The sequence below is a fragment of the Equus przewalskii genome, chromosome 19, assembly GCF_037783145.1.
Source record: "Equus przewalskii isolate Varuska chromosome 19, EquPr2, whole genome shotgun sequence".
NCBI lineage: Eukaryota > Metazoa > Chordata > Mammalia > Perissodactyla > Equidae > Equus > Equus przewalskii.
Genome location: NC_091849.1, coordinates 27,765,934 through 27,791,407, shown reverse-complemented (window position 1 = coordinate 27,791,407; position 25,474 = coordinate 27,765,934). Strand labels below are relative to the sequence as shown.

At 41.9% G+C, this 25,474-nt stretch overlaps 1 protein-coding gene and 1 long non-coding RNA gene across 5 annotated transcripts; one reads left to right on the top strand and one right to left on the bottom strand.

The window, feature by feature from the left end:
* Positions 1-1,104: 1,104 nt before the first annotated feature.
* On the bottom strand, positions 1,105-25,290 carry LOC139077440 (uncharacterized). 4 transcript variants are annotated; one of them, XR_011529971.1, is made up of 7 exons: positions 24,041-24,181; positions 18,631-18,771; positions 17,411-17,569; positions 14,134-14,360; positions 3,651-3,745; positions 3,223-3,358; positions 1,105-1,249 (listed from the first exon to the last, which is right to left on the bottom strand). It is a non-coding gene; the product is annotated as an uncharacterized lncRNA (long non-coding RNA). The 4 variants fall into 4 exon arrangements; XR_011529972.1 differs by lacking the exons at positions 3,223-3,358; positions 3,651-3,745 and having other exon boundaries at positions 1,116-1,249; XR_011529973.1 differs by lacking the exons at positions 1,105-1,249; positions 3,223-3,358; positions 3,651-3,745 and adding an exon at positions 25,103-25,290 and having other exon boundaries at positions 13,494-14,360; positions 24,041-24,154.
* GPX6 (glutathione peroxidase 6) lies at positions 4,004-15,144 on the top strand. The gene is made up of 5 exons (XM_008507520.2): positions 4,004-5,203; positions 8,081-8,234; positions 12,233-12,350; positions 12,837-12,936; positions 14,162-15,144. The coding sequence occupies exons 1-5, from the start codon at positions 5,117-5,119 to the stop codon at positions 14,366-14,368; spliced, it is 666 nt and encodes a 221-aa protein (XP_008505742.2). The 5' UTR covers positions 4,004-5,116; the 3' UTR covers positions 14,369-15,144.
* Positions 25,291-25,474: the final 184 nt, after the last annotated feature.

The window sequence follows — 25,474 nt, the reverse complement described above, 5'->3', positions numbered from 1 at the left end:
AGGGACCTACCAGACTAGAAACTGGTGTTCAACAACTGGCAGTAAGAATAAAATAGGAGAAGTCAAGCCTTCTCAGATTCTATTTGTTGTCCCTAATTTGACTTGATGGCTACAGTGACAGAGGTCAGCGCTTGTTTCTTAGGTAAGGGTATATCCAAGGTCAGAAGGGTCAATCACTCCTCTTTCAGGGCTTCTGATTTTTCATACATGAATTGAAAAAGGTTAAATATTTGGGCACTAAAATTTTAGAGATTTCTGAGTCAATACTCTCTTCTCAGTCTTCTCAAGGGAAAAATCAGTCAAATTAGATCATCAAGTGATCTGAACCTCTTAAAAGATGAGGAAATACTAAAAGACTATGAAATGTGAAAGGAAGTAAAGGCAGTCATCTTACAGTCCCTAACCCCTATCCCCAGGTTAATAATTGGATTTGGGTTTGCAGTGTTGATGAGATGGCATATTCCTTCCTTCCGAGGGAGGAGGAAGGCCTGAGTCACAGAAGCTTTGGGACTGTGCCTTATTGGGAGACATCTGGTTCTGTAGCCATATGAGTTGCTTAGCTCTTGTGGGTGCTGTGGGTGTCTCAGATGCCTGTGATGATGCATGGACAGTGGCACCTCCCTGGTACAGTAAGATGGGAATAACAGACACGGCCTGGGATAGTACACATTCTTCTTTACACATTATCCCCTTTGTCTCACCAAACGTTAGAATTATTTCTTGGAGCAGATGAGGGTGGAAATTTTAGCAACAGTGGCAGAGGCTCCAGGAAGACTGTGCTTCAGGGCCAGCTGCCTTAATGAAGGCTCGGGATTAGGGCCACAGCCAGCCTGGATGTGAGGTGTCCTCCAGGATGAGGCAATAGTAGCCACAAACATGGACAAAAATGTACCAAAAAGGAAACTGCAGCCAAAACATCACTTTCTTCAAATTCCCAATGTGTGTAGTTCGTGGATTTAAAGTGAAAAGAAATAAAAAGCAAACAGAAAAAAAAACTAGATTTGAAGTTAAGTGACTTTATATTTTTAAATCTTACTTTCACATTTGTAAATTGAGAAAAATGTCCTTCTCCTATCTCATTTCTACTCTGGTGGTGAGGCAAAATGAAGTGGAAGATCTAAAAATACAACTTACAATATGAATGGAATGGCGTTACAAAATTATGGCAGATCTGGAATTGGAGTCTATGTCTCCTACTTGCAGTGCAGAGAAGGAAATCCATGGAGTCTTGAGAGGACGGCCCATGTACCTAGAACGATGGATCAAATCAGAAAATTCTTTCAGGTAGACTCAAGCAGAGGCTTGAATCTCTAAGTTGGGGTTCAGGTAAATAAAGAAGCAGTTTCACTCCGCAACTAAGAATAAAGACTGTATTTAAGCAATAAAGTTTTGTTCCCTTTTAGAACAAAGGAACTGAGAATGAAAGCACCCTGTGGTGAGTGTAGGGGTAGACAGAAAGCAAGGGAAGAAACATGAAGGAAATAAGAGGGGATTCCGTTGTTATCTCTGAATTGAAACTTACTTGCAGAAATTGGTATTTTCCTAAGGCTGCCATAAAAATTGCCACAAACTAAGCGGCTTAGAATAATAGAAATTTATTGTTTCCCAGTTCTGGAGGCTGGAAGTCTGAAATCAAGGAGCCACCATGGCCATGCTCCCCCTGAAACCTGGAGGGTGGGATCCTTCCTGGCCTCTTCCAGCTCCTGGTAGCCCCAGACATTCCTTAGCTTGTGGCAGCGTAACTCCAATCTCGGTCTCTGTCTTTGCATGACATCCTTCACAACAGCCATCTTTTTATAAGGACATCAGTCATACTGGATGAGGGTTCCACCCTACTCCAGCATGACCTCATCTTAACTAATCACATTAGCAGCAGTCCTATTTTCAAATAAGGTCACATTCTGAGATACTGGGGGTTAGAACTTCAATATATTTTTGGTGGGGCGCACAAAATTCAGCCCATAATACCCTGTAACCTTGTACAAATCATTTCTCTTCTTAGGAATCCTGTCTCTGTCCTCTAAACTGCTTCATGCTGATTCGGTCAAAGAAACAGTGATTAAGACAAATTGATCAAAGTCTCTCATCCTTTTCTTCCCTAGCCCTAGGCTATTTGTGAAAGGCAGCAAGACTGACCTTGAGTCCAATTTAAGGCCTGGTCAAGCTCACTAAATCCCTGATTTGTTACTCAGGCCTGGGAGAGTTACCTATGAAATCTTGTTTGATAAAACAGTGTCCCATCATTTTGAATAAAAATGTTGTTAATGTTGACGCAAAATAACCAATAACCATAAAAAACCATTTTATGACCAAAATAACCCATAACCAATAACTAAGAGAAATGAGGTAAGTTTACTTGAGCCAGAGCAAGGATTATAACCCAGGAAGGCCTTAGAAAGGGTTCCAGAGAAGCACGGATTCCAGTACAATCTTAACTGTTTTTAGAACAAAGAGCATACATTAAATACACCCAGGATACATTTTTGTCAAAATTTCAAAGAAGTATTCAGATGCAAATTAGCAGGTCAATATGACCATGATGTCTGGAAAGGAACAAATCTGGGAGTTACCAACAGGGCATTACCAATAAGGGTGGGAGGGGAAGTATGCATTCTTATCTTAAGAGAGTGCATGCTTTACTTTAATGCTTAAGCAGATGTACAATGTATGTTTCATAGGCCATAAGTCAGGCTTTGTAGTTCAAGCCAAATCAGTTTTGAACTCAAATAGTTACCTCATATAACTCAATATGTGAAAGTCTCGTCATTAATATACCAAAAAATCTTTCAGGAATGATCCCAAAGCACTGGCCCAGATTTTACCTAAAATGTCAAGGATCAGCACCTAGATAGGTAGATTCTAGGTGATGGAGACAGTTCAGTCTGTCAGAAACTGAACATTTACGGAAGGAAGGGTACGCCTGGAAATCTGGCTAATGTCATATCAGGAAGGATTTTGAGCGCTCCATGGGAGAATTTCAAATTAAAAATGTCAGAAGTAGAAAGGAATCAAAGTATTTTTAACATAAGAGTGATGCCAACAAAACTGATCTTAAGCAAAGTCATAGAACAGAGGGAGAGTGGGGAGGAAGAGGGGCTGGAGACGAGCTTGGAAGTAAGGAGACGAGCCAAGAGATGGAAGCAAAGTGCCTGGAATGAGAGAACAGAGATTTGAACTACGGCCCCTGAGGAGGAGTAAAGGGGAATTGTAGCCCTGACATACCTTCAGGTGGAACAGGGACGTGAGATGTCTGCCTCATTCCCTCCTGCTCAGTGTGAGCTCTGTACCTTCACTTTTCACCGCTGGAGCCCAGGACGCAAGGTGCTCGAAAGCTTATCAGGAATATTGGAATAGGAACCTGGGAAGTTGGGATTTTGGAGCATTAGACCTAGAGCTCCTATCACTCAAGGACTAGTTATTGCAAAACTAGCAAATGTAAGTAAGTTGTCACAGACAATAAAAATTTAGTCACAACAATGGATGATCCACATGGAATCAGAGGAAGGGACCTAAGGTAGGAATCACAAGTTTGCTTTCATTTCACCATAACTAACCCGTGATCTTTGATATGCTTTTTCTCTCTCTGGGCTTCAGTTTTCTCATGCATAAAGCCAAACGTGTGAATGATAAATATATTTCTATTTGCTTACCTGTGTCAGGCCATGGCTGAGTCCTTTATTGTTATTAAGACATTTGATCCTCTCAGCAGCCCTAGCAGGTAGATAGGTAGCTACTAGGATAGTACCTAGGAGATAGATAAATTAGGAGGTAGACAGGTAGCTTATTACCCCAGTTTTACAGGTGAGAAAACTAAGGTACAGAGACATTAACTTTTTCTGAGGAGGGAGCTAGTCAATGGCACGCATGGGTGTTAAACTCAATGGTCTCTGTGGCCCCATTGTCTCAGGTTCAGCCATTTTTTGAACTGAGAATGGGGAGTGGCCAAAGAGCTTGGGAATGCTGTACCTCTGTGCCAAAAGAGGGAAGGCTTCTGCATGGCTGCTCTAAGTGCCTGGGCGCCTGCATGGCTGGATCAGGTATTAGTGATCAGGCCATGGATTATAGGCCTTTGAGAAGAGCTCAGAAATCTGAGATAACAAAATGCTCGTCTTCCAAGTGAGTTCACAAGAATTCAACCCCATCCAGACTTCAGTTTCAGGAGCAGAGAAAGCCTTTTGTGTGAACCTGGAAGAGGCAGGGCAGGTGGAGGGAGCTGGGTGGAAAGGGGCTTAGAACTGAAGAGGAAGAAGTTATCATTTCAGCTAACAAGGGAGTCTAGTAAAGCTGAGCTGGCAGGGAAAAGCCAGATGGGAACAGATGGGAGAGGAGAGGGTGGGTGGGGTGCGATGGGAGAAAAAACTCTGTGCCTCTTCACTAATTCAAATACTTCCCAACAAATTTCTAGTTGTTACATTATTAGAGCCTCACAATAAATCAGTTTATGGAGTGAGTGGGGCAGAGAGGATTACAGTAATTTACAGAGAATGAAACTCAAGCCCAGGCAGTTCCCTGACTCCCAGTTTAGAGCCTTGTCTCTGATAGCTTCCCGCCGTGAACGTGTGTCTCTGATCTGTCCTCCTGCATTAACCAGCCCTTCTCCAGGCGACAGATGGCTGAGCAAAGTGTCTGAGACACTCAGGCCCTCACAGCTGGATTTCATAATTAAGAAAACATAGTGTGCTGTTGACTAAGTGATGAAAGTTTGAGGGGACACGACAAAGGATTAATAGCATCTGGGACAATGCTTCTCGAATTTTAGTTTGCACGTAAATCACGAGATGATCTTGTTTTAAAAAAGCAGATTCTGATTCTGTGCTGGTGGCTTTCCTTCCTGGATGCGGTGCCAGCACTTAGGAACCACCAGACACTTGGAGAGGGGAGAGGGTAGAAAAAGTGCTTCAGGTTCCAAACGGGCAAGCCGGCACCTTGACCCGCCAGAGCACGTTTATCAGAACACGTGCGGGCCGCAGGACCGGATGCACCGGCAGCCCTGAGCCGGCGTGTGAATGCTGCTCTGTGATTGGAGGGCGCATCTTCAAACTGGTCCCTGCCAGGAGCTCAAAAGGGGCCGAGATCCCTGGGAACCTCAGAGTCGCCTAGACCTGGTACTGGAGCCATGATCCGGCAGCTCTGGGCCTCCTCTCTTTTCCCGCTGTTCCTGGTGGGCTTCGCTCAGCTAACCCCGGAGTCACAGAAGGTGAAGGTGAGTGTCCCGCAAGGTATCCAGGAGGATGTTAGTACGTGACGACTAACTTGGCCTCCAGGGATTCGAGGAGTCCTCCCGTCTCTTCTCGAAGGACAAAATCCGTCTCCCCAGCCCTTCTTAGCAAATTCCACCCCCACCCTCGCTTTCCTCTGAGGCAGAGGCCCTCCTAAACCGCGTCTCTTACGCGCATCTTCTCCCCAGCACCTGGTGGGCATTGAGCCTAATGTGGGCAGAGGACTAAGGCGGCTCTCCGTGCATTCCACTTTGCCACTTCCCATACCGGCTGCCTGATAACCCACAGCCTGTCCCCTCCACCCTGGTCTGGACCTTGGGGCCGCCTTGCAAGTTTTCAGAAACGGGACAAGTTGCAGCAAATGGACTAGGAGGGAGGCTGACCTGATGGGTCTTGGAGAGGCTGAGACGCGGGGGCAGGGGAAGAGGAGCTGGTGCTGGAACGTGCTGAGGAGTTTCAGGGTCAGGGACACGGAAGCTTTTTTCAGGGAATAGTGAAACATTTAAGGCCAGGATGGTTGTCGGCCAATTTTCATTTTATGGGATATGGTGTGAGGTGGAGACAAAGCTCAGATCAGACGAAGAGGATTTGCTGTTAGGTCTTGGGGCTGCTCCGAATGGCCCAATGCCCTTCAGAAAAGTCCCCCACAGGATGTCAGCAGCCACCCTGTAAAAGATGTGTATGTCTTAGGAGGCAGGGTGGGGACTGAAGTAGATGACTTGAGGCACCAAGTTTTAATTTTAAAATCAGATAAACTCATTCAAAAACTCAGCCTTGCCTGTGGCCTTAGACCAGTTACATATCTTTTATTGGCACCTTGCTCTCCTCTATAAAAGCTGGAGAATACCCCATGTGGAGTGCAGTAATCCCAGAGTTCAACTCACATAGGAACCAGCCGGAGGGCTTGTTGAAACACAGATTGCTGGGTCCCACCCCAAAGTTTCTGATTCAGAAGGTCTTAGAGGAGCCTAGGAATTTGCATTTCTAATGTCCTCAGATGATACTTGTCCGGGTCCTCAAACCACACTTTGAGTGCACTGTCATTCAGTCCATGTGAAGTATAAGATGATGCATGTAAAATGCTCAAATACTGGCATCTGTAGTAAGATCATTTTCCCTCTCTGAAATTAAAAATGGTAACCTCTGGGGCCAGCCTAGTGGCTTAGTGGTTAAGTTCACATGCTCCACTTCAGTGGCCCAGGGTTTGTGGGTTTGGATCCTGGGCACAGACCTATGCCACTTGTCAAGCTGTGCTGTGGCGGTGACCCACATACAAAATAGAGGAAGATTAGCACAGATGTTAGCTCAGGGCCAATCTTCCTCAAGCAAAAAAAAAAAAAGAGGAAGATTTGCAACAGATGTTACCTCAGGGCCGATCTCTCTCACCAAAAAAAAAAAGAAGAAGGCAGCCTCTGAGGGCTGTGTCAGCCACTGCTGCCAAATTGGGGGTGGAGTTTCTGTTGTGAATAAAACGCTGTGTTTCAGGGTATCTTGACCTCTTCAAGCAGACCTCAGCAAACTGGAGCAGACCGGGAAGCTGAGTAGGAAAGATCGAGTTCTTCAAATGTGCAATTTTCTTGGATTCTATATCCTGATTCAGAGGGTGATAGCTGTGAGAGACGAACAGCTGGCAGTTGTTGAGCCCAGAGCTAAGGCAGCATGAAGACAAGGAAAAAGGAGGTGCACAAATGACTGCTCACAGGATGATCTCCATGTGACTTCTTAATTACAGTAGCAAGAAAGGCAAATGCTAGAAGTTATTAAGCACACAGCTGAGATGGCATGAAGGCAAAGAGAATGCAGGCACATAGATGACAACCCCTTTGTGGTGGCCTTCTTAGGCTAATGCTCCCAAATATGGGGGTTAATGTGCGCACAGATATGTATGGATGTATGGACACATAGGGAAGGCACCTGCCCTAGGGTCAGCCTTGTTCTCTCCAAGGATAGTGAAGGAGAAGTTATTGCCTGGTATTCTGGTGACAGAACTTATGGACTTCGAAAATGACAAGAGAGTTTTTGCCCCACTCGCCTCACAGGAGCTCACCCACAGGCAATTCCTTCACTGCGTTGGGCAGAATTTTATGGACTGAGATCCCTTGCAGCTTACTTAAGTTATTCTAAAATTCTTTTCTCTACATCTCCAGGAATCTGACCTCTCCTCAGATAACAACATCTTAGCTTTTTGTTCCAAGTCCTGTCTGCTTTTTTCCCTTGGCATTCTTGTGGGTAGGAAGTTTTTTCCCTTTGCTTTCTATTTTATAATCCCAAATTCATGAGCACTCAAGGCTATTTCTCCACAATATAGGAATAAGAAGAGGGTATTGAGGATGAGTTTTGTAGGTACAAATGATCACCCCAATGGCAAATCTCTAGAAAGGGCCTTCAAAATGGGAACCCGAGGGAGAGCAAGTTATTGGCCCAGCTCTGGGGTGAGGAAATTACAATGTAGGAATATATAGATGAGAAATTTATGTAAAACTTACTTCTTTTATGGGAAACCCTGCAAACATCTGTTAAAAATGTTTGAGAAGGGATGGGATGACTGGAACAGGGTGCGAGGATGTGGAGGAGAGTGCCATGTCAGAGAATGGAGGTAAATTGTATTAATCTTCCAGGAATCGGAAAAACATTATGAAGTGCTTGTCCTGTCACTAAATAAATGACTAAACAAACAAAATTGGGTTTTAAGTTAGAAGACACGCATCGCTCATAATTAAAAACATTACCTAAGAAGGTCTCTTCAGTTCTTAGAGTTTCAAGGTATTATGTGAAAGAGTGCTTTGAAAAAGCCCACAGATGTTGGGGATTATTATTTATCTTATCATCACATCATTGTGGTTGTTTTTGTTACATTCCAGATGGATTGTTATAAGGGGGTGACAGGCACCATCTATGAGTATGGAGCCCTCACTCTCAATGGCGAGGAGTATATCCAGTTCAAGCAGTATGCGGGCAAGCACGTCCTCTTTATCAATGTGGCCACCTATTGAGGCTTGACAGCTCAGTATCCTGGTAAGAACTCATGTTGCAACTCTTGGAAAAAGCTTTGTCTGATGACCATATTGTAGTTCCAGATGGTTTTACTAATTTGTTATTGGGAGGAAGGGAAGTGGGTTGGATAGGTGATCACGTGACTCTGTTCCTCTAAATCCTGCCACTGCTCTCCTCCTTTAGCCTTAAGAATGCCAGGAAAATTATCCCCAGATTTGAGAGCTAAGATGCTCCCAAAGATTTAGTCAAGGCCCACCAGGAACATATCTCTAGTTGAACAAGCTGAGTTGGTTCCTCGATGCCTTGAAGAAAAATCTATGCTGCAGGGAACCAGGGAGCTTCTCCATAAGAAGGTGTTAGAAGGGACTTATTTGAGGATCTGGGCTTGTGTTGGGTGATTTGGGGAAGGATTCAAGGAATTGAAGCTGGATTCGATGCTGTCAGCAAATGAGGACAGTTATGTGACTGAGTATCTTGATAAATCAAATGTACAAGGTAAAATGAATAAACCAAGGCTAAAAGTATTAAAGTGAAACTGGTAAAGAAGCAGCCATCACTGATATTGTCAAGAATAAGGTGATGCTTGGTCATTTTCGTGATTTGGACAGTGCTGATGTTTTGTCTGTGTTAAAATAAGATTATGGAGTGGTCCTTGTTTTTGCCTTGAATCATTATGGTCACATATTGTATATTGATGTTCTGTGAAACATATTGTTTATGTTCAACAGAACACCAAGCCCTGGCTGAGACTCCCAGGCCAGAACCTAGCTTTCAGAGGCTGCTTTTATCTTTCTTTCTGTAACAACAGGAGAGAGGATTGATCTTCGATCTTTTGGAAAATGCCCTTGGATTCTGTAGGCACTCCCGAATGACAGAGAAGAGGGAAATGTAGTTTTCTAGCTGAGCAATCTTTGGAATGAGGGCTGTTTGGGAAAATGCTCCATCTCTCTAAACTTGGCCAATTCTTCTATGGTGACTGAGAGGAGTTTTCCATTTTCTTTGTGCACTCATGGGGAAGAGTTTGGCATTCCTATTGATGGATTATACTAGAGATAGAGGCAATTTTTGACATGCCAAGAACTTTATTTTCTGCTTTTTTTTAAAAAAAAGCTCAAGATAAATTTAAAAGGTTAATTGCATCAAATGCCACAAAGAAATGGATCAAAACAACACATGAACAAGTTTCAAGAAAAATTGTCCATACATTAACACTGATATCTATTTAACCCATCAAAAATACAAAGTCCTATCAGTTTGTCTTAATGGAGCTTCAATAATAAGAAATCTGAGAATTTTCTCCTTCTTAAACACTACTTAAATTTAAGCATATTGCAATCTCACTTCTAAGATATATGGTTCACCAATTTTCATATTTTAAAATTAAACATTCAATGGGTATTATGGTCTGAATGTTTGTGTCCTCCCCAAATTCATATGTTGAAATCCTAAGCCCAATATGAAGGTAAGAGGATATAGGGCCTTTAGAAAGTGCTTGGTCAAGAGGGTAGAGCCCTCATGAATAAGATTAATGCTCTCATAGAAGAGACACCACAGAGCTCGCTAGCCCCTTCCACCAGGTGAGGACACAAAAGAAGTTGGAAGTCTGCAACCTGGAGGGGGCCCTTCACCAGAATCCCACCATACCGGGACTATGATCTTGGACTTCCAGTGTCCAGAACTGTGAGCAGTAAATTTCTGTTGTTTTAGAAGTCACCTGGTCTTTCGTATTTTGTTATAGCAGCCTGAATGGGCTAAGACAGGATGCAGCTTAATTTATGCAAAAATGGTATTAAAAGACCCCCTTCTCCAAAGCACAACAAAACCCAAATGGTTCACATTTACCAAGAGCAGCTAAAGACTTTAATTTAATGGTGAAATTGTGCATCAAAAGATACTCTCAAAATACAGATTATGAAAAGATCTAGACATTTAAAAGAATTCTGGAGTCACTTTATGTTTATTACTTTTATGTACAATCAACTCGAGGCAAAACCTGAAAAGCTACAGATTGATTTTTTTTTTTTGGAGGAAGATTAGCCCTGAGCCAACATCTGCTGCCAATCCTCCTCTTTTTGCTGAGGAAGACTGGCCCTGAGCTAACATCTGTGCCCATCTTCCTCTGTTTTGTATGTGGGACCCCTGCCACAGCATGGCTTGACAAGCGGTACATAGGTCCACACCCAGGATCTGAACCAGCGAACCCCAGCCCACTGAAGTGGAACGTGCGAACTTAACTACTGCACGGGCCAGTCCCAGCTACAGATTAAATTTTTATTTAATTTTTATAAAATCTCAAAATCTAATTATAAGAGCCTAAACAACAGTTTAGTTTTTAGTTTAGCATTATTTTGCAAGTTGAGATTTTCCTCCCTTCAAAAGTTAAATTTGAAAAATATGATAAGTTTAAAAAGTTGTGATGCGTTAAAAGCAGTTCCATGGAATGTAAATCTGCTTTTAAAACTGTTTTAATTTGATTTAGTTTTAACTTAAATTGGTTATGTGTCAAATAGGTAAGACATTCGCAACATTCAAAATTTAAAACACACAAAAGAGTAACGGTAAACCTTTCCACATTCCCTTCCCTTTGGGCAACCACTGTCATCAGTTTATGGTTTATTTCCATAAATCTTTACTGCATATACAAGCAAATCAGTCAATCCCCCTCTCCCCCTCCTCCTTTCTCTCTTCTTCTCCCCCTCCCTTTCTCCCTCTCCCCTTCTCCCCTCTGCCTCTATCTCACACAGACACATACACAAATATCCACACACAAATGATTCTGTACCTTGCTTTTTCACAAAATAAAATATCTTGGATATTACTCTGTATCACTACACGATGAGTTTCCTCGTTCATTTTAAGGCATAGTTTTCATTCTGTTGCTGCGATATAGCTTATTAAACTAGTTCATGAGAATTTTAAAGAGTATCTCATTCAAATTTTACTCCAGATGAGGAAATTGAGAGAGTTAAAGGAACTTTCCAAAGGACTAGAATCAGGGTCTTCTAAGTGTTTCTGTGATAGGAAGGAAATATTCTTGATAGCTAAAGATACGAGGGAGGTTCGTGTGGATAGTAACTGAAGAAATATATAAAAACAGGTAGGCACTGTCACTTAGGAAGAGGTCCTTAGGGGAGAGGCCAGCAGGCAGAGCTGAGTCTGAATGGGAATAGCTGATGCTGTCTTGGGGACTGAATAAATCTGAACCGAAAATGGCTGAAGATGGAAATAATGGTAGAAGTCTAGACACACAAGTTGGAAGGCTTCCTGGTGGTGGCAAAGAGCAGCTTGGAGTTTGAGTCCTGGAATCTCAGTGAGTCTTCCAGGGAAATGGCATCAGTTAGGTCACTGGAATTGACAAGAGGGTAGAGAATGCTCTGGAGCTAAGCTTGGAATTTCTGATTCACTCTCCAACTCCCAGGTTAGAGCACCAAAGAGTGCTCCTGGGAAGGGGATTGGAGTGTCAGGTTGTGTCGTCATGGGGCATAGTCGGAGGGGTTGGCATGTTATGTCCATTTTGTTTGCCTTTTGCTTACAAATATTTTTTGTAATATTTGCTTAAATATTTTTTGGATCAATATTTTGCTTAAATATTTTTAATATTTAAAATATTTTTATTTAAATAAATAATGCTTAAAATTATTTTTTGATCAATCAATCCACCAACTAAGGAAGGCAGTGGCATTTACATCTGAGTTCTCTTCAGAATCAACCAGGAACCCGCCCCCCCCCGCCCTGCCCAGAGGACTAATCAATCTGTGCTTTTTAAGAAGGCTCCTACTGGGTGGTGAAGTGGAGCCATTTATGGGAACTACTGTACAAGAATAACAGCTATTTGGATGTGTTTCTGGAAACCTGTGTTCTAGCTTTTGGTTCTGCCTCCTCAACCTCTGTAAATCTTAAACTTTCTCTTCATAGTCCTCAGTTTATTCATGTGACAAATGGATAAATTCAGTGGTCTTTCACTGCTCAGGGTAGGGCTGCTGGCCAGGCTACCCATGCCGCTCATTCTCTACCTACAGAACTGAATGCACTACAGGAGGAGCTGAAGCCTTTTGGTGTAGTTTTGTTGGGCTTTCCCTGCAACCAGTTTGGCAAACAAGAACCAGGAAAAAACTCAGAGATCCTTTCTGGGCTCAAGTAAGTGCCTGCAGAGACCCTGTCAGGACTTCTCTTCCACATTCTGCCTAGAGGCCTCATTCTGGAAACTTCTGGAGTGGGTGGTAGATCAATACATTCAAGAATATCATCATGATGCTTTGAATTCAATCTTGCCCTTCTGGCAGTGCTCAAGTATTCTCTGTACCTTTGAGTTCTTTGATGATGAGACTAGAGGAAAATCTAATGGAAAAGAAACAGAGGCAAAGGAAGGAATAGAGGAAACAGAAATGAATCAGGAATCCTAACCTTGAAATATCGCTTTCCAATTTTCTTGGAATTCTCTCTTGGCTCCGTGAAGCCTATGCATGAAGACTTGATTCCAGAGACCTCTCTTTCCACACCTTCCCTGTCTACACCCTCTCCCTCTTTATCTCTAACTTCCTTTTGCGGTGAGCTTGTGGTGGCCATTACTATCCATCCTTGTCTTAATTTAGATCCTCTCAGGAATACTCTGGTTCATTGCAGGTATGTGCGTCCAGGTGGTGGCTTTGTCCCCAATTTTCAGCTCTTTGAGAAAGGGGATGTGAATGGAGAAAAAGAACAGAAAGTCTTTACCTTCCTGAAGGTGAGTGAACATAAACCTGGCATGGATTGGTCAGGTTTGTAGAGATGCCCTGAAAGCATGGGGCTGAAGCCTGGGACTGGGGTTGAATTCCTTGGAAAGAAATGCTGAGGGAAGTTCAAGGATCATGGCAACATCTGTTGTGAGGCTTTAGCTTCAAGTAAAGATAACAAATAACTTATGATAGGTCTGACTTGGACTAACCTCCCCTGCTGAATGGTAATGATTAATTCACTCAGCAATCATTTATCAAGTTCTTAGTTATGTGCAAGAACTGTGGTACACAATGAGTTAATACATATTAACAGGGCATGGTCTCTTCCCTGAAGGAATTCATATCTAACCAGGGAGACAAACACAGAAATAAATAATGTAGAGTATCATGTGGTAACTGACTTTAGTGGTAATACAGAGTGTTAGACAAGAAAAGCCGAAGATGGAAGGACCCCTGAGATCTCTTAGTACACTGGTTCCCAAATGCTGATCTACAGGAAAAGTCTAGTCCTTGTTGAAATGCTTACCCATCCATAGCAAACTGAAAAAGAAGACACTGTGGGGAATTTTTCATGAAGCTCAATTTATTGAATATAAAACACCATCATTCATTCTGATCTTAAATTAATATTAGGTTAAACCATATAAATTGCCATTTTTGTTGCTCAAAAATGGTGATTCATCAATTTTACATTCCTCAACGTAATACTTAAAAATCTGATAATTTTTGAATTCATAGTTACAGTAGACTTTAAATTTTTTTCTCATTGTTAAGTTGAATGTTGGTTATTCTACATTAATCTCCAAAAAATAGTCATTGAACTTTTACTGGCTTTTGAAGCCCCAAACTCTGGGAACCACTACTCTAAACCAAACCACGATTTTTTTTTTTCAGTTAGAGAAATTGAAGCCATAGAAATGATATGATTTACCAAAAAAAACAAGAGATATTCTTTCATTGAAGCACGGTGATATAATCCTGGGAGTTGGGGAGAGACAGGCAAAGGAGGAATGTTTTCTGTTTACTATCATACCCTCTAACTCTTGGTGGTTTGATTGGTAGTTGTTGTAGTGGTGATGTATTGAAATGTCTGTGGTTCATTAGCAGTAGGTTAAGTAGTTTATGTATTGAGATATACAATAGTGGGCAGGCTATCTAGGGGTGGGGATAAGACTGGACTACACAGAGGCAGAAAAAAAATTTACCTTTCTATGTTTCATATCTCTGCTCCAGAACTCCTGCCCTCCAACCTCTGATCTTTTGGGCTCACCAAAACAACTCTTCTGGGAGCCCATGAAGGTCCACGACATCCGCTGGAACTTTGAGAAATTCCTGGTGGGACCTGATGGAGTCCCTGTCATGCGCTGGTTCCATCGGGCCTCAGTCAGCACAGTCAAGTCAGACATCCTGGAGTACCTGAAGCAGTTCACACCTGAGTAGGAAGGGATTTGTCAGAAGTAGCCACCCGACCTCCCGCTTGAAGAATACATTTAACAAAAGATCCTTCTTTGCTCCACATTCCTTTCTATCCAGCCTCCATATGACCAAACTATCCTGTACTGCCCAAAAACATGCACACGCATGCACGCACACACATATGTAGTGTATGTGTATGTGTGTGCGTGCATGCGTGTGTTTGAAGATTAAAGGAAAGAAAATCTATCTTCCCAACTCTCTGATCCCAAAGTATCAAGTTTTTTCACTCTATTCCAAAGGAAAATCATATTTCAGGGCAAATGGTTCAGACTACCCATGGCCCTAAAAAGGCAGACCCCAGAAGTCCTAACATCTATCCTTTCCCATCCTGAAGGTTTAAAGAAAGCAGGAACTGGCAACAAGACTCTCAAGATCCCCTCAATAGCCTCTTCTCTCCTCCAAGATAGGCATGCATTGTTAAACTCTTCCTCTCCCCAGTTAGTGTTCCTTAATTTCCCTGACACCCTGTAGTTCAATTATAGGATCTCTGAAGGCAGAGTGAGAGCTGAAAACTCATCTCACGTGAAAGGAGGGGCATCTCCATGATGGTAGGTCCCAAAGCCCCTGTAGGTCGGACCTGACCAGAGCCTTCCTTGGTGCCTGTCCCTTAGTGCATTCAGGTCATGGCACCTGGGCAGGGATGTCCTGCCATTCTGAATGATGAGCTTTCTCCTCACCCCAAGTCTCCCCAACTTTAAACTCATTCTTATCACTGTCTCAAATAAAAACATTCTGCAGCAGCTCTGCTTCCTGTGGTGTTTTCCGCGTCCCATATTATGTCTGGAGTCACACCACTTCTTCCTCTCTCACGGTGTCCCTGGTTCCTTGACTATCTCACCTAGCTCTTTAGTATTTTGCTTTTCTCAGAAGCACTCTAGACCTTTCCTTGACCCATCCAAAAACACTAGGTGGGACTGGATGCTTATAAAGATATGACGTGAACACAGATCTCTTGAAGTCAGCCCCCACTCTACCCTCCTATTCAGGTCTTCCTCCAGGAGAGAATCCTTGCTTCTTAAAGAATCTTCTCTTTCTCAACAAGAAATACACATACATTCCTGTTTATAAAATTCATGCTCACTGTAAAAATTTAAAATCACATGTAAATAGAAGAAAAGCATAGCAAAACCTACTCCTCATCAGAGAAATAAAGAGCACGCTGAGAAGCTCTACCTGGCCCATGCTGTTTTGTAATTAAAGTTCAATCTTTTTTGTGAAGACAGATTTCAGAAAATCAGAAACTAAGGAAAGAGAAGGTTGTACGAGGAAGTGAAATAAAACATTTTCTTTTCCTTTTCACAAATTATTGTGAACATAGGTACTTGCACTTTAAAATATTTTTTGCACTTAAAAAGTACAGGATATTTAAATATCAGTGACTAATTTCAAACATTATAATACTGCTGTGTACCTAAATAAAAATGTGATCCCCGACTTAATCTACACATACCGGCATGAAAATTGACAAACTAAGCCAGAAATCACCAGGACAGTGATTCTGAAGACTTTAAAATTCATAGGTGGTAGACGCACATGAGAAATAGAAAATACTTTCAAAATATTTTGATGTTTTTTCTTGAACTCAATCCAGCAAGAAAAAACTGATTTTTAAAAAAATCTGGCTGTCCTTGGCTGTAACCCACAGGATCTGAGACTTCCTTAGTCTCTTACCAGGCACTGTGGCAGTTGTGAGGGCAGTGAGGGGATTACAGAACCAGCTACCAGTGGCGGTGAGAAATGTTTCATTTTTGAGTTTCTTCCATATCTCTGAAGTTCTTAAGAACCTCCAGGAACCTTAACAGTCCTCAGGAGGGTTCCAAATCTGTTGCTATTTTCAGATCAGAATAATCAAGGTCCAGGAAGTGGGTGGAGGAGGATGGGATGACACAATGTATAAAATTCTCCAAGATACTAATTCAGCCTACACCAGGAAACTGCAGTGCTGTACAAAAGTGAATGCTCCAGGGGAGGAATGTCCCCTGCCCCATGGTACAGTCCAGTAAGGAAGGTGGAGAGCTACTGCTTCAATCTGAGTGCGTTATGCCTGAGTATCTAGGAGAGGTCTCAATCCTGCTGCTGTTCTGATAAATCCAGGTTCCATACTCCCATGCCCTCCAGTGGCTAATCCTGAAGAGAAAACAAAGGTGGTTCTGGGGAGACGCCCAAGACCAGGGAATTGAGAAACAAATTTCCTTGCACTTGGAGGTGAGTGTAGGTGAGGGGGCAGACTTTACTATCATGGTGATCATCATCATTATCATCACTGGCCCTATTATTGCTGTGGAATTTTTTTCAAACCACAGGTTCTCACAAACTATCATGTAAATTAGATAAACTTGAGCTAATCGATTCCAAGACATATGTTTTCACACAAATCTACTACTGCACAAACCACCTAACAGGTGTCTAAAATCACGAAGGCTCCACTGATCACAAAACCTTTGGGGAGAGTCCTTGGGCAAAACAAGGAGGTTCTTTGAGTCCCAAAGAACCAGGACACAGACCCTCTCTAATCATCCTATTTCCAGATTTGCTAAGCAGCCCATTCCTGGAAGTAAGTCCCCAACATAGTCTCCCCCATCGCAGTTACAGCATAGATACAATATCTTCCCTGTGGACTGTGTGGACACTGGTGGTTCTTGGACTTTGAGAGCGCCCATGTTAGTTCTGAAAGCTAGATTCCCCAAAATCTGAAAAAGAGTAAACAAAGTTCATCCCAGAGCATGTCACATCTTGCTCCTGTAGTCTCACGAACACTCCTTGACTTGGCTTCTGTTTCCTATAAATAGAAGCTGAGACTAGGATTCAGGTACACGTAATTTACTGAGAGAGTCATCTCAGAAGAAAGGGAATCAGTAAAGCAAGATAGGGCAGGGGAAAGAGAAGTAAGGATGTGATTTCTGCTGGAGTTTAGCTTCAGAATAAATCACACTGTAACTGTTTCCATCTTGAAGCAAGGATGGTCTTTTATAACTCAGGTCAGTCAATCATTGGCTATGGGCTTACCTCCCAGCCTCGGAGGCATAACCTCTCATGTGAGATGGTTCCTTTTGGCTGAAGAAATTCTCGGGAGAAGATGGCAGCTGAGGGTAATGCTCTGAAGAATGGGCAGCTGTGAGCGATTGGCAGCCAACATTCAGAGCAGGTGGCAGTGGGTGTCCCATCCTAGTAAAGCAAATTTGAGGAAGGCCATGGAGATCATCTATCACCCTCCATAAACATCTCGTTATTCAGAGGAATCCCCTGTAGAAGTCATCATTTTCCCTTTCCCGCCTTCTGTCTCTAGGGAGTTGATTCCCAAAGTGTGGTCTCCTGATCAGCAGCAACAGCATCACTTCAGAACTTGTTAGAAATGTACTTTTTATATCTTTCCCAGACTTACTGAATCAGAAACTCTAGGGGGTGGGTCCAGCAATCTGTGATTTAAAAAGACTTCCAGGTGATCCTAGTACTTGCTAAAGTTGGAAGACCACTGCTCTAGGGAATGGAGGACTATCTACCCTTTCTTGCTTCATTATAAAAAGAAGAGCAAAATAGTTTTAACTCTTTCAGACTTCCTTTGGCCCCTAAAATACAGCAGGCTCATCACTATAGGAACCATTTGATAACCTCAGAGCGCCACCTAAAGCATATGTAGCACTCCCCCATTTTCTGATCATAACTTCAGTGGAACTAAAGAAAAGATAACTGCAGGAACTTCCCCTTTTTTAGATCTTTTCTGTCTCTTTCCAATTTCCTTTGTTTATGTTGCTTGCCTCCAGAAGACAAATAGGTAGGAAAGGAAATTATTATCTGATTAAATTCCTTTTGAAGAGGCCCTGAGCCTGGCAAAGGGAGCTCCATTTTCATCTATAGGGCCTCAGAGTCCTTCCTATACAGAACACTGACAGCCTGGGGCTCCTGTTCCAAAAATACAAACTATGAGTTTGATGGCTTCATAAAATATGAGTTTGATGTATTATTTGACAATATTCTGTGATAGAAAATAGGAAAGCAAATTGATTGAATAAAGCCCATAGAGATAGCAAGTAAGCTGGTAGCTTATGAGATAAAGGCAAAATTCACAGGCTGTGTTAGGTATAGATAATAAGCAAGTAGCTCGTGAGACAGAGGCAGAATTCATAATTTGTGTTAAAAATAGACACTAAGTACATTAGTAACTTGGAAGATACATTAAAGATAGAATTAAAGGATCATACGATGCAACAAACAGGTGTGTTACTTACAAAGCAGTGGAAAGATGCTGGTCATCAAAACAAAATGGCATTCCCCAGGACAGTTTTTCTCTTCCCTCATTAGGGAAAGCTGAATCCTCAAACTGTGACTTCCCGCCAAAGGAGAAAAAAATCATTTACGTCTTCAATCATCTATTTTAAAAGCCAAAATAAAGTTAAAGAAAACAAATTGTAATCAATCACCATGTTCTCAGGGTTCCAAGGGTACTTTCTGGCTTCAACATATATTCCTAACTTGCAAAATTATGTAGAAAACCACACTTTCTACATCTGCTATCAAGTTCTTCTGAAATCAGCCACTTTAGGCCAGTACATTTTTACAGACCCTATCTAAAACCCTTAGCCCAAAATGTGAACTAACTTTAAACTTTTTATTTCAATTTGGCTTCTCTCAATTTAAGACAGAATGGGTCATTGAGGTGTGCCTGGCATGATACACATGGAGTACAAAGTCAAGGAAAAAAAGGACTTTGCCAGATCCTCCATAATTGGATCATTCGTCAAGAATCAAAGCTCAAAACCATCCTACATTTTAAGAGGTAATATCAGTCAGGGGGAAAAAGACAGCATTACTGTGAGGATGAAAAACCTGTCAGAACTTTGGGGTGTCATGGGGGCTGTGGCTCAACTCTGCCCTCGGTAGTCCCAGCCAGTCAGGTCAGCCAATGTCCACAATTCCCTTCATGCAACAAAGAACAAACTTGGGACAATATTTGCCAATATTTAGGATTGTTTTCCATAAGTTTTTGGGCAAATTCAACTATCCCTTTATGTCAAACTTGATCCAGAATGTTTTTGTCCAGTTAAAAAATCACATTGGTATCTACTTAGAATAAAACCTTCTCTAAGACAAGGCAAATACCAGATTAAAACTAGAACTGTATCTCTGGAGCAGCTGACTCACTACGGGGTTAACTGGATTAACAGCAAAGCCCTCAGTTCCATCAGATTATGCTTTCAGAGCAGTAGGTTCAGCTTAGAATGTCACACTGATTGCCATGACTGGTTGGGGAATGATCCCTATTTGAGCCTAAACAGCAGCAACACTATATTCACTTGATGAAGAAATGAATGAAAGAGAGTCATCTAGAGTAATTACTCAGTTTTTAGCTTAACAGAATAGATTGTGGTGCTAACAGGGAGAAAAGTAATAAGAGGAGGGACTTGAGTTCAGGTGTCTGTGAGACAATAAGGTGGAAATGTCTGATAGGCAGTTGGCTATAATCATATGCAATTCTAAAGAGGTCTATGTAAAAGGTAGTTGGAAGTCATCAGCCCATTTTGGTGTTCAAAGATGTGAGTGTATGGAATATTTTTCTGAATATTCTCAGAGAAAAGTAGGACTACCAAAGATGGAACCTAGAAAACATCAACATTAAAAGTGCGGGGGCTGGCCCATGACCAAGGTGTTAAGTTAGCACGCTCTGCTTCGGTGGCCCAGGGTTTTGTTGGTTTGGATCCTGGGTGTGGACATGGCACCATTCATCAGGCCATGCTGAGGCAGCATCGCACATAGCACAACCAGAAGGATCCACAACTAAAATATACAACTATGTACTGGAGGGATTTGGGGAGAAAAAGCAGGAAAAAAACGCATTAAAAGTATGATTCTCTCACTTGCCCTAGATTTTCAGGTTAGAAACATTTTATTCAAGTCTCTGGGAAGTCCTTGGCTAGCATTAGAGATTTCATTCCCCCAAGAATTTCTCTACAAAGCCACATATTTGGTCTACTCAATATCTCAATTGCAATTTTTGCTGTGGGCAGACAAACCAGTGGAAGATTGGGTAACACTTAACTACAGTCATTGGCTTTCAAAATGTTGTGAACACCAACAGCCAGTGTCTTCTGAGCTCTTTGTTTCCTGAATACCCCTTGTCACATAAGGTTCCTCCAGCTTGCCACTCACCCACAGGGCTCAGAAATAATCAGCAAGATTGAAAATCAATGACAGACAAGGATATTAGGCAAACTCATACAAAAAGAAAGCACTCATGGACAATATTATTTGAGATGGAATTTTGGACAAAACTATTAAATGAAACAAAGAAGGGACTTCAAAATGCTAAAATTTACAATTTAAGTGGCGATATAAGGATTTTTGTGTTTTAATGGTCATGATCAATAAACCAAAGCAGCAACTTTCATTCAGCAGAAACTCATCCAGAGACATAAGTAGAAAGACAGACACAATTCAGCAATCGGCTTTAATTCTCTTCTCTCAGTCTAAGAAATATCAATGGACCAAGAAATAAGTAACATTATAAGAAAATGAAAGAATTATCAACAAAATTTACCTGATAATTACAAATTATTTCCTAAAAATGAAAAATACACCATTTTTAAACTGCCCATGGGATTTCATGAATTGACTATATATTTGTCCAGTAAGAAAATGTCAAAATATTTTTTAATTTAGAAAATTAATAATGCACTAGAAAATAAGGCACAAAATCATAATCAAAATATAATCAGAAAAACATAAAGTTTTATACTTAAAAAATGAAATGCTCTTTAGAAATATCTTGGCTGAAAAAGAAAATCAAAACTGATATTACAGGCTCTGTAGGAAAAAATGATAACAAGAAAACCTCATTACCAGCAGGATGCAACAAAAGCAGATCAGAGGGGAAAATTTATAACTTTAAATGCATTTTTTCTTTAGAAAATAGGAAATATTAAAATAATTTGATTACTGGTGAGTATTCCACTTACAAAGCAAATAAAAGACCAATAAAACCAACCAAATGAAAGTAGAAGAGAGGATTTTAATAGAGAAAAGCTGCTGACATGCTGTGAGAGCTAAGAAAGCATTCTTGATAGATGAAACCAAAGGAAAGACTAATCAAGGGAAAATATGAAATCAGAATTCAAAATTAGTTATAAGAAAGGAGATTTATGAATAGGGACATGTTAAGTAAAAACGAAATATTATTTACAGCTTTATACCTCTGTATCTGAGAATCTAACTGTAATGAATGACATAGAATTTAGCACAATATAAATTACCACTATTGATGTGATAATAATAATGAATAACATTGACTGAAGGCTTGCACGTGCCAGGCATTGTACTAGGGCAATAGAGGCAGTCAATCATTGAATCCTTTGGTGTCACTATCTCCCAACAAGGGAAGAAATAGAGAATCAGAGACACTTTAGGACATGCCCAAGTTATACATTCTTGTAGAATAATGACCACAGAAGTAAATGAAGAGGGTGTCAGAGGTCTTCCCATTTCTAACCACCATGAAAATTACTCATTCCCTTAGGCAAGTTCCGCCCCAGTGCCAAGGATCAGATGATTCTTGTGGGTTGAACAGTTCCAAGGCATAAGAAATGGAAAACTGCCCAATCCACTCATTAAGGCCACCAAAACCTGATGTAAATAGTACCCCAAAGAAAACAAATGAGAACAATTCAATTCAATATCTAAAGATCAACATCTCAAATAAAATATTAAGTAGAATCCAGCAAGAATAATTAATTCAACAGGACCAAAGAAAATTTACTCCAGGAATACTAGGATTTTTTTTTTTTTTTAATGCAAAACTCGTTATTAAACAAATGCCGGACAGCAGTCTCATGGCTACTGTGGCTAAATAGTGAGGAGAGAACCTCTTTCCCCACCTCCATAATCATACACACTTCAGATCCCTATTGGATGAGTAATGTCTATTTTTTCTCAGCTTATGAACTTCAAAATAACAGTTTGCTTGGATTAAAAAACACTTGCAGGTAAAGTGAAAAGACAAATGAGTAAGTGACCAAAAAATAATATTCACAGTTCATTACACACACACACAAAGTTCTCTGACATAGAGATAACACATATCAAAGGAAAAATCCAATCATCAACCAGAAAAATGGACAAAGATTATAATAGCCATTTCATAAAAAGGAAAAGCAAGCGGCTTTAAAATTTTTGAAAAGATTTTAGTCTCACAATATTAGAGGGGGAGACAAAATAAAACTATACTGAGATACTACTTTTCATCTATCAAATTGGCCAAAAAAAAAAAAGAAATTCCTTGGTTACAGACACAGATTCTAATCGTGATTGTTCTCTCTGTTCTCCTGAGGCAGGCTATTTAAACTGAAAAGCCTATTTTCTTATCCATTAAGTATTGGTAAATACGGTAATAGCCTCATAGGATTGTTATGAAGCTTAAACGTCTTAATAAATGTAAAGATAGGAAATACTAAGCATCTAGTGAGCACTATATACACGTTAATGTTACTATTTAATAAACTATGCTGGTCATGGCACGGTGAAACCAGCGCTCCAAGTTTTCCCAGTAGGGGTGAAAATTGGCATTAATATCTTGGGAAGCCTTCTAGGGAAGGTCCATCAACATTACCATAGAACCTAGCTTGGACTTATCCATTCCACTTCTGGAAACTTTCCACAAACATGTGCAATGTTCAATATACAAAGTTGTTCACAGCAGCATTGGTTGGGCAAAAATAACTGAGTGGACAAATTCAACGGAATAGTAGCTGCCAGAGTAAAGTGGCTCTTTATGTTTTTCTATGGGAATCACTCCAGGATATTTGAAGTGATTAAGGTGTGTACGAGTGTGTTTGATACACTATCATTAGAGTAAAAAGTAGGACTAATGATATATATGCATGCACTTGTATGTGCAAAAAATGTCCTTGGAAGGAAGCACAAAAATGAATATGTTTGCCTGTAAGGCAGAACCTTGGAGGAGAGACGGGGCCGCAGAGCTGGGGAGAGAGAGTAAAGGGGCAAGTAGGATCTGCTTTGACACTTTTTCAGATTTGGGAGCTGTCAAAATGTTACCTAAATGACATACAATCTTCTTCAAAAAATAAAATTCTCTCTTTTTAGATTCCAAGTCTTGACCGAAGATATGAAAAATAAAGGGTAAATACAGGAAAAGCTTGGTTTTTCCTTTAACTGAATCTTAATTATCCTTAATTTATTATGATAAAGACAAAGTTCTTCCCTATACGCGTCTCTACCAAACCAGCATCTCCCAAGAAGGCAAAGTACTGTAGCTGGAGACTGGAGGGGCTCTCTCCCTGGACCTCTCCGCGGGCCTTTACGGAAGAGCCCGAAGAAAAATGATGGGCAGGGGTGGGGTTCTACTCTCCGCACCCCAAGACACTAGAGCCCTCATCCAACACTTTGCTGCTTAGGCACATGACCGCTACAAAAAAAAAACAAATTCTTTTAGAGCTATTTCTAAGGTTCAAACGGCGCATAAGGAAGTTAAATTCAGTATGGACTATCTACTCTACTCCCTTTCAACACGCACTCGTTTGGAGCTTCACGTCCTTCAACCAGGCCAAATTATAGTTAAAACCGTATGCTTAGACCGTCCGCCCGATTCCCTACAAAACTTCAGGTTCTGCATCTTCCCTGATTCCCTACCTTGCAATGAGTCCTCCCAGCGACCGATAAAGATCAGAATTCGGTTTCAGGTCGTTGCCTCTCTGTCCATCCAACACAGACCCGAGAGCCCCGAGTTTCGCTCCTGTGCCGTCTCTTATGATACCCGTGTGTAAAGGAGGAGATGGCCAGAGAATAAAAGCCATTAGATTCTAGAAGAATCAATCACTGAAATAAACGCTTGAAAATCACCATGGCCGACCTGGCTCTGGAACTGTGACGACGCGAGATAAAGAGTCTCAGTTTGGCCCATGCCGCTTGGGGCTCGGCGGAGGGAAGTTTCATTTCCTGTCGGCGACCAGAAGACAGACGAGCTCCCCTCCCCATTCCCAGCCTCCCCATCCCTACCCACTTGGAATTCGAGGCCCGGGCTTTTAATAAGGTCCCTGTTGTGAAAGGTACGGAAAGAAACATATGCGCCGACAGACATACTTTTTTGCTGAATGTGTTCATGGTCTTAATTCCCAAAGTCCAGGGCGGGGATCCGTTTGCATTTGATGCGAGTTTTCGCATCCTCCCGGGCCCTAAAAGGATGTGTCCTGCCGGCTCCAACACCACCACCGCGGTCTAGGCAGGGCCTCGGGTCTCCTCTCCCCTGTGCCAGCCTCCCTGCCCCTCATCCCCTCAGTCGTCTCAGTCCCCGCCTGTCCTAGGGGCCCTGGGGCCGGCGGACTCACCCGACCCTCACCGCCCTTCCCAGACCCTACGCGGGGCCTTCTGGGGGCGCGCAGCCGCGATCAGGTTGACCGCCCGCGGGTCCGGCTCTCTGCACGTCCCCGGGGGGTTGCAACCACCTGGGAGAAGAGGGCTGGTCACCGTGGTGTGCACGGACAGGCTTGGAGGGGAGAAAGCATAACCTCTTCTGCGAGCTAATTAAACAGGCTGAGTATAAAAACCTAGCCCTAGGGGAACAGAAGAGGACAAAAGGTGGGGAGAAACTAGAGCAAACAAATGGTTCTTTTTCTCGGGTGGATTTTTCAAATGTTCGCCAAATTTCCGGAGGCCGCAGCTGCGGATGCTCCTGCCTCCCAGCCCCACACCCACCTGCGCACCGCTCCGGAGATGCTCCCCTTGGAAAGTTATTACAACAGATCTTTACCGTGCTCCTGAAAATGACATTTTGGGATTTGAAGAGAAACTAGACCGGCTGACACCTGTAGCTGAAGGAAGATTGCCTTAAAGCGCAGACTCCTCGGCTCCACCGAGAGATGCATGCTCCTCCTCTCACAAGTCTGGCACCTTCAGGTATCTCAAGCTTTGTTACATATGGCCAGTTATTTTATGCAAATTCTTGAAATTTTTTTTTGTTTTAAACAAATGGTGTATATATTTTTCCTTTGAATACGCTTCACCACATGTTGCATTGCCTCAAGTTTCTGCAACGCTTTTCCTTGGGATAAAAGAAAAGTCCTTTGC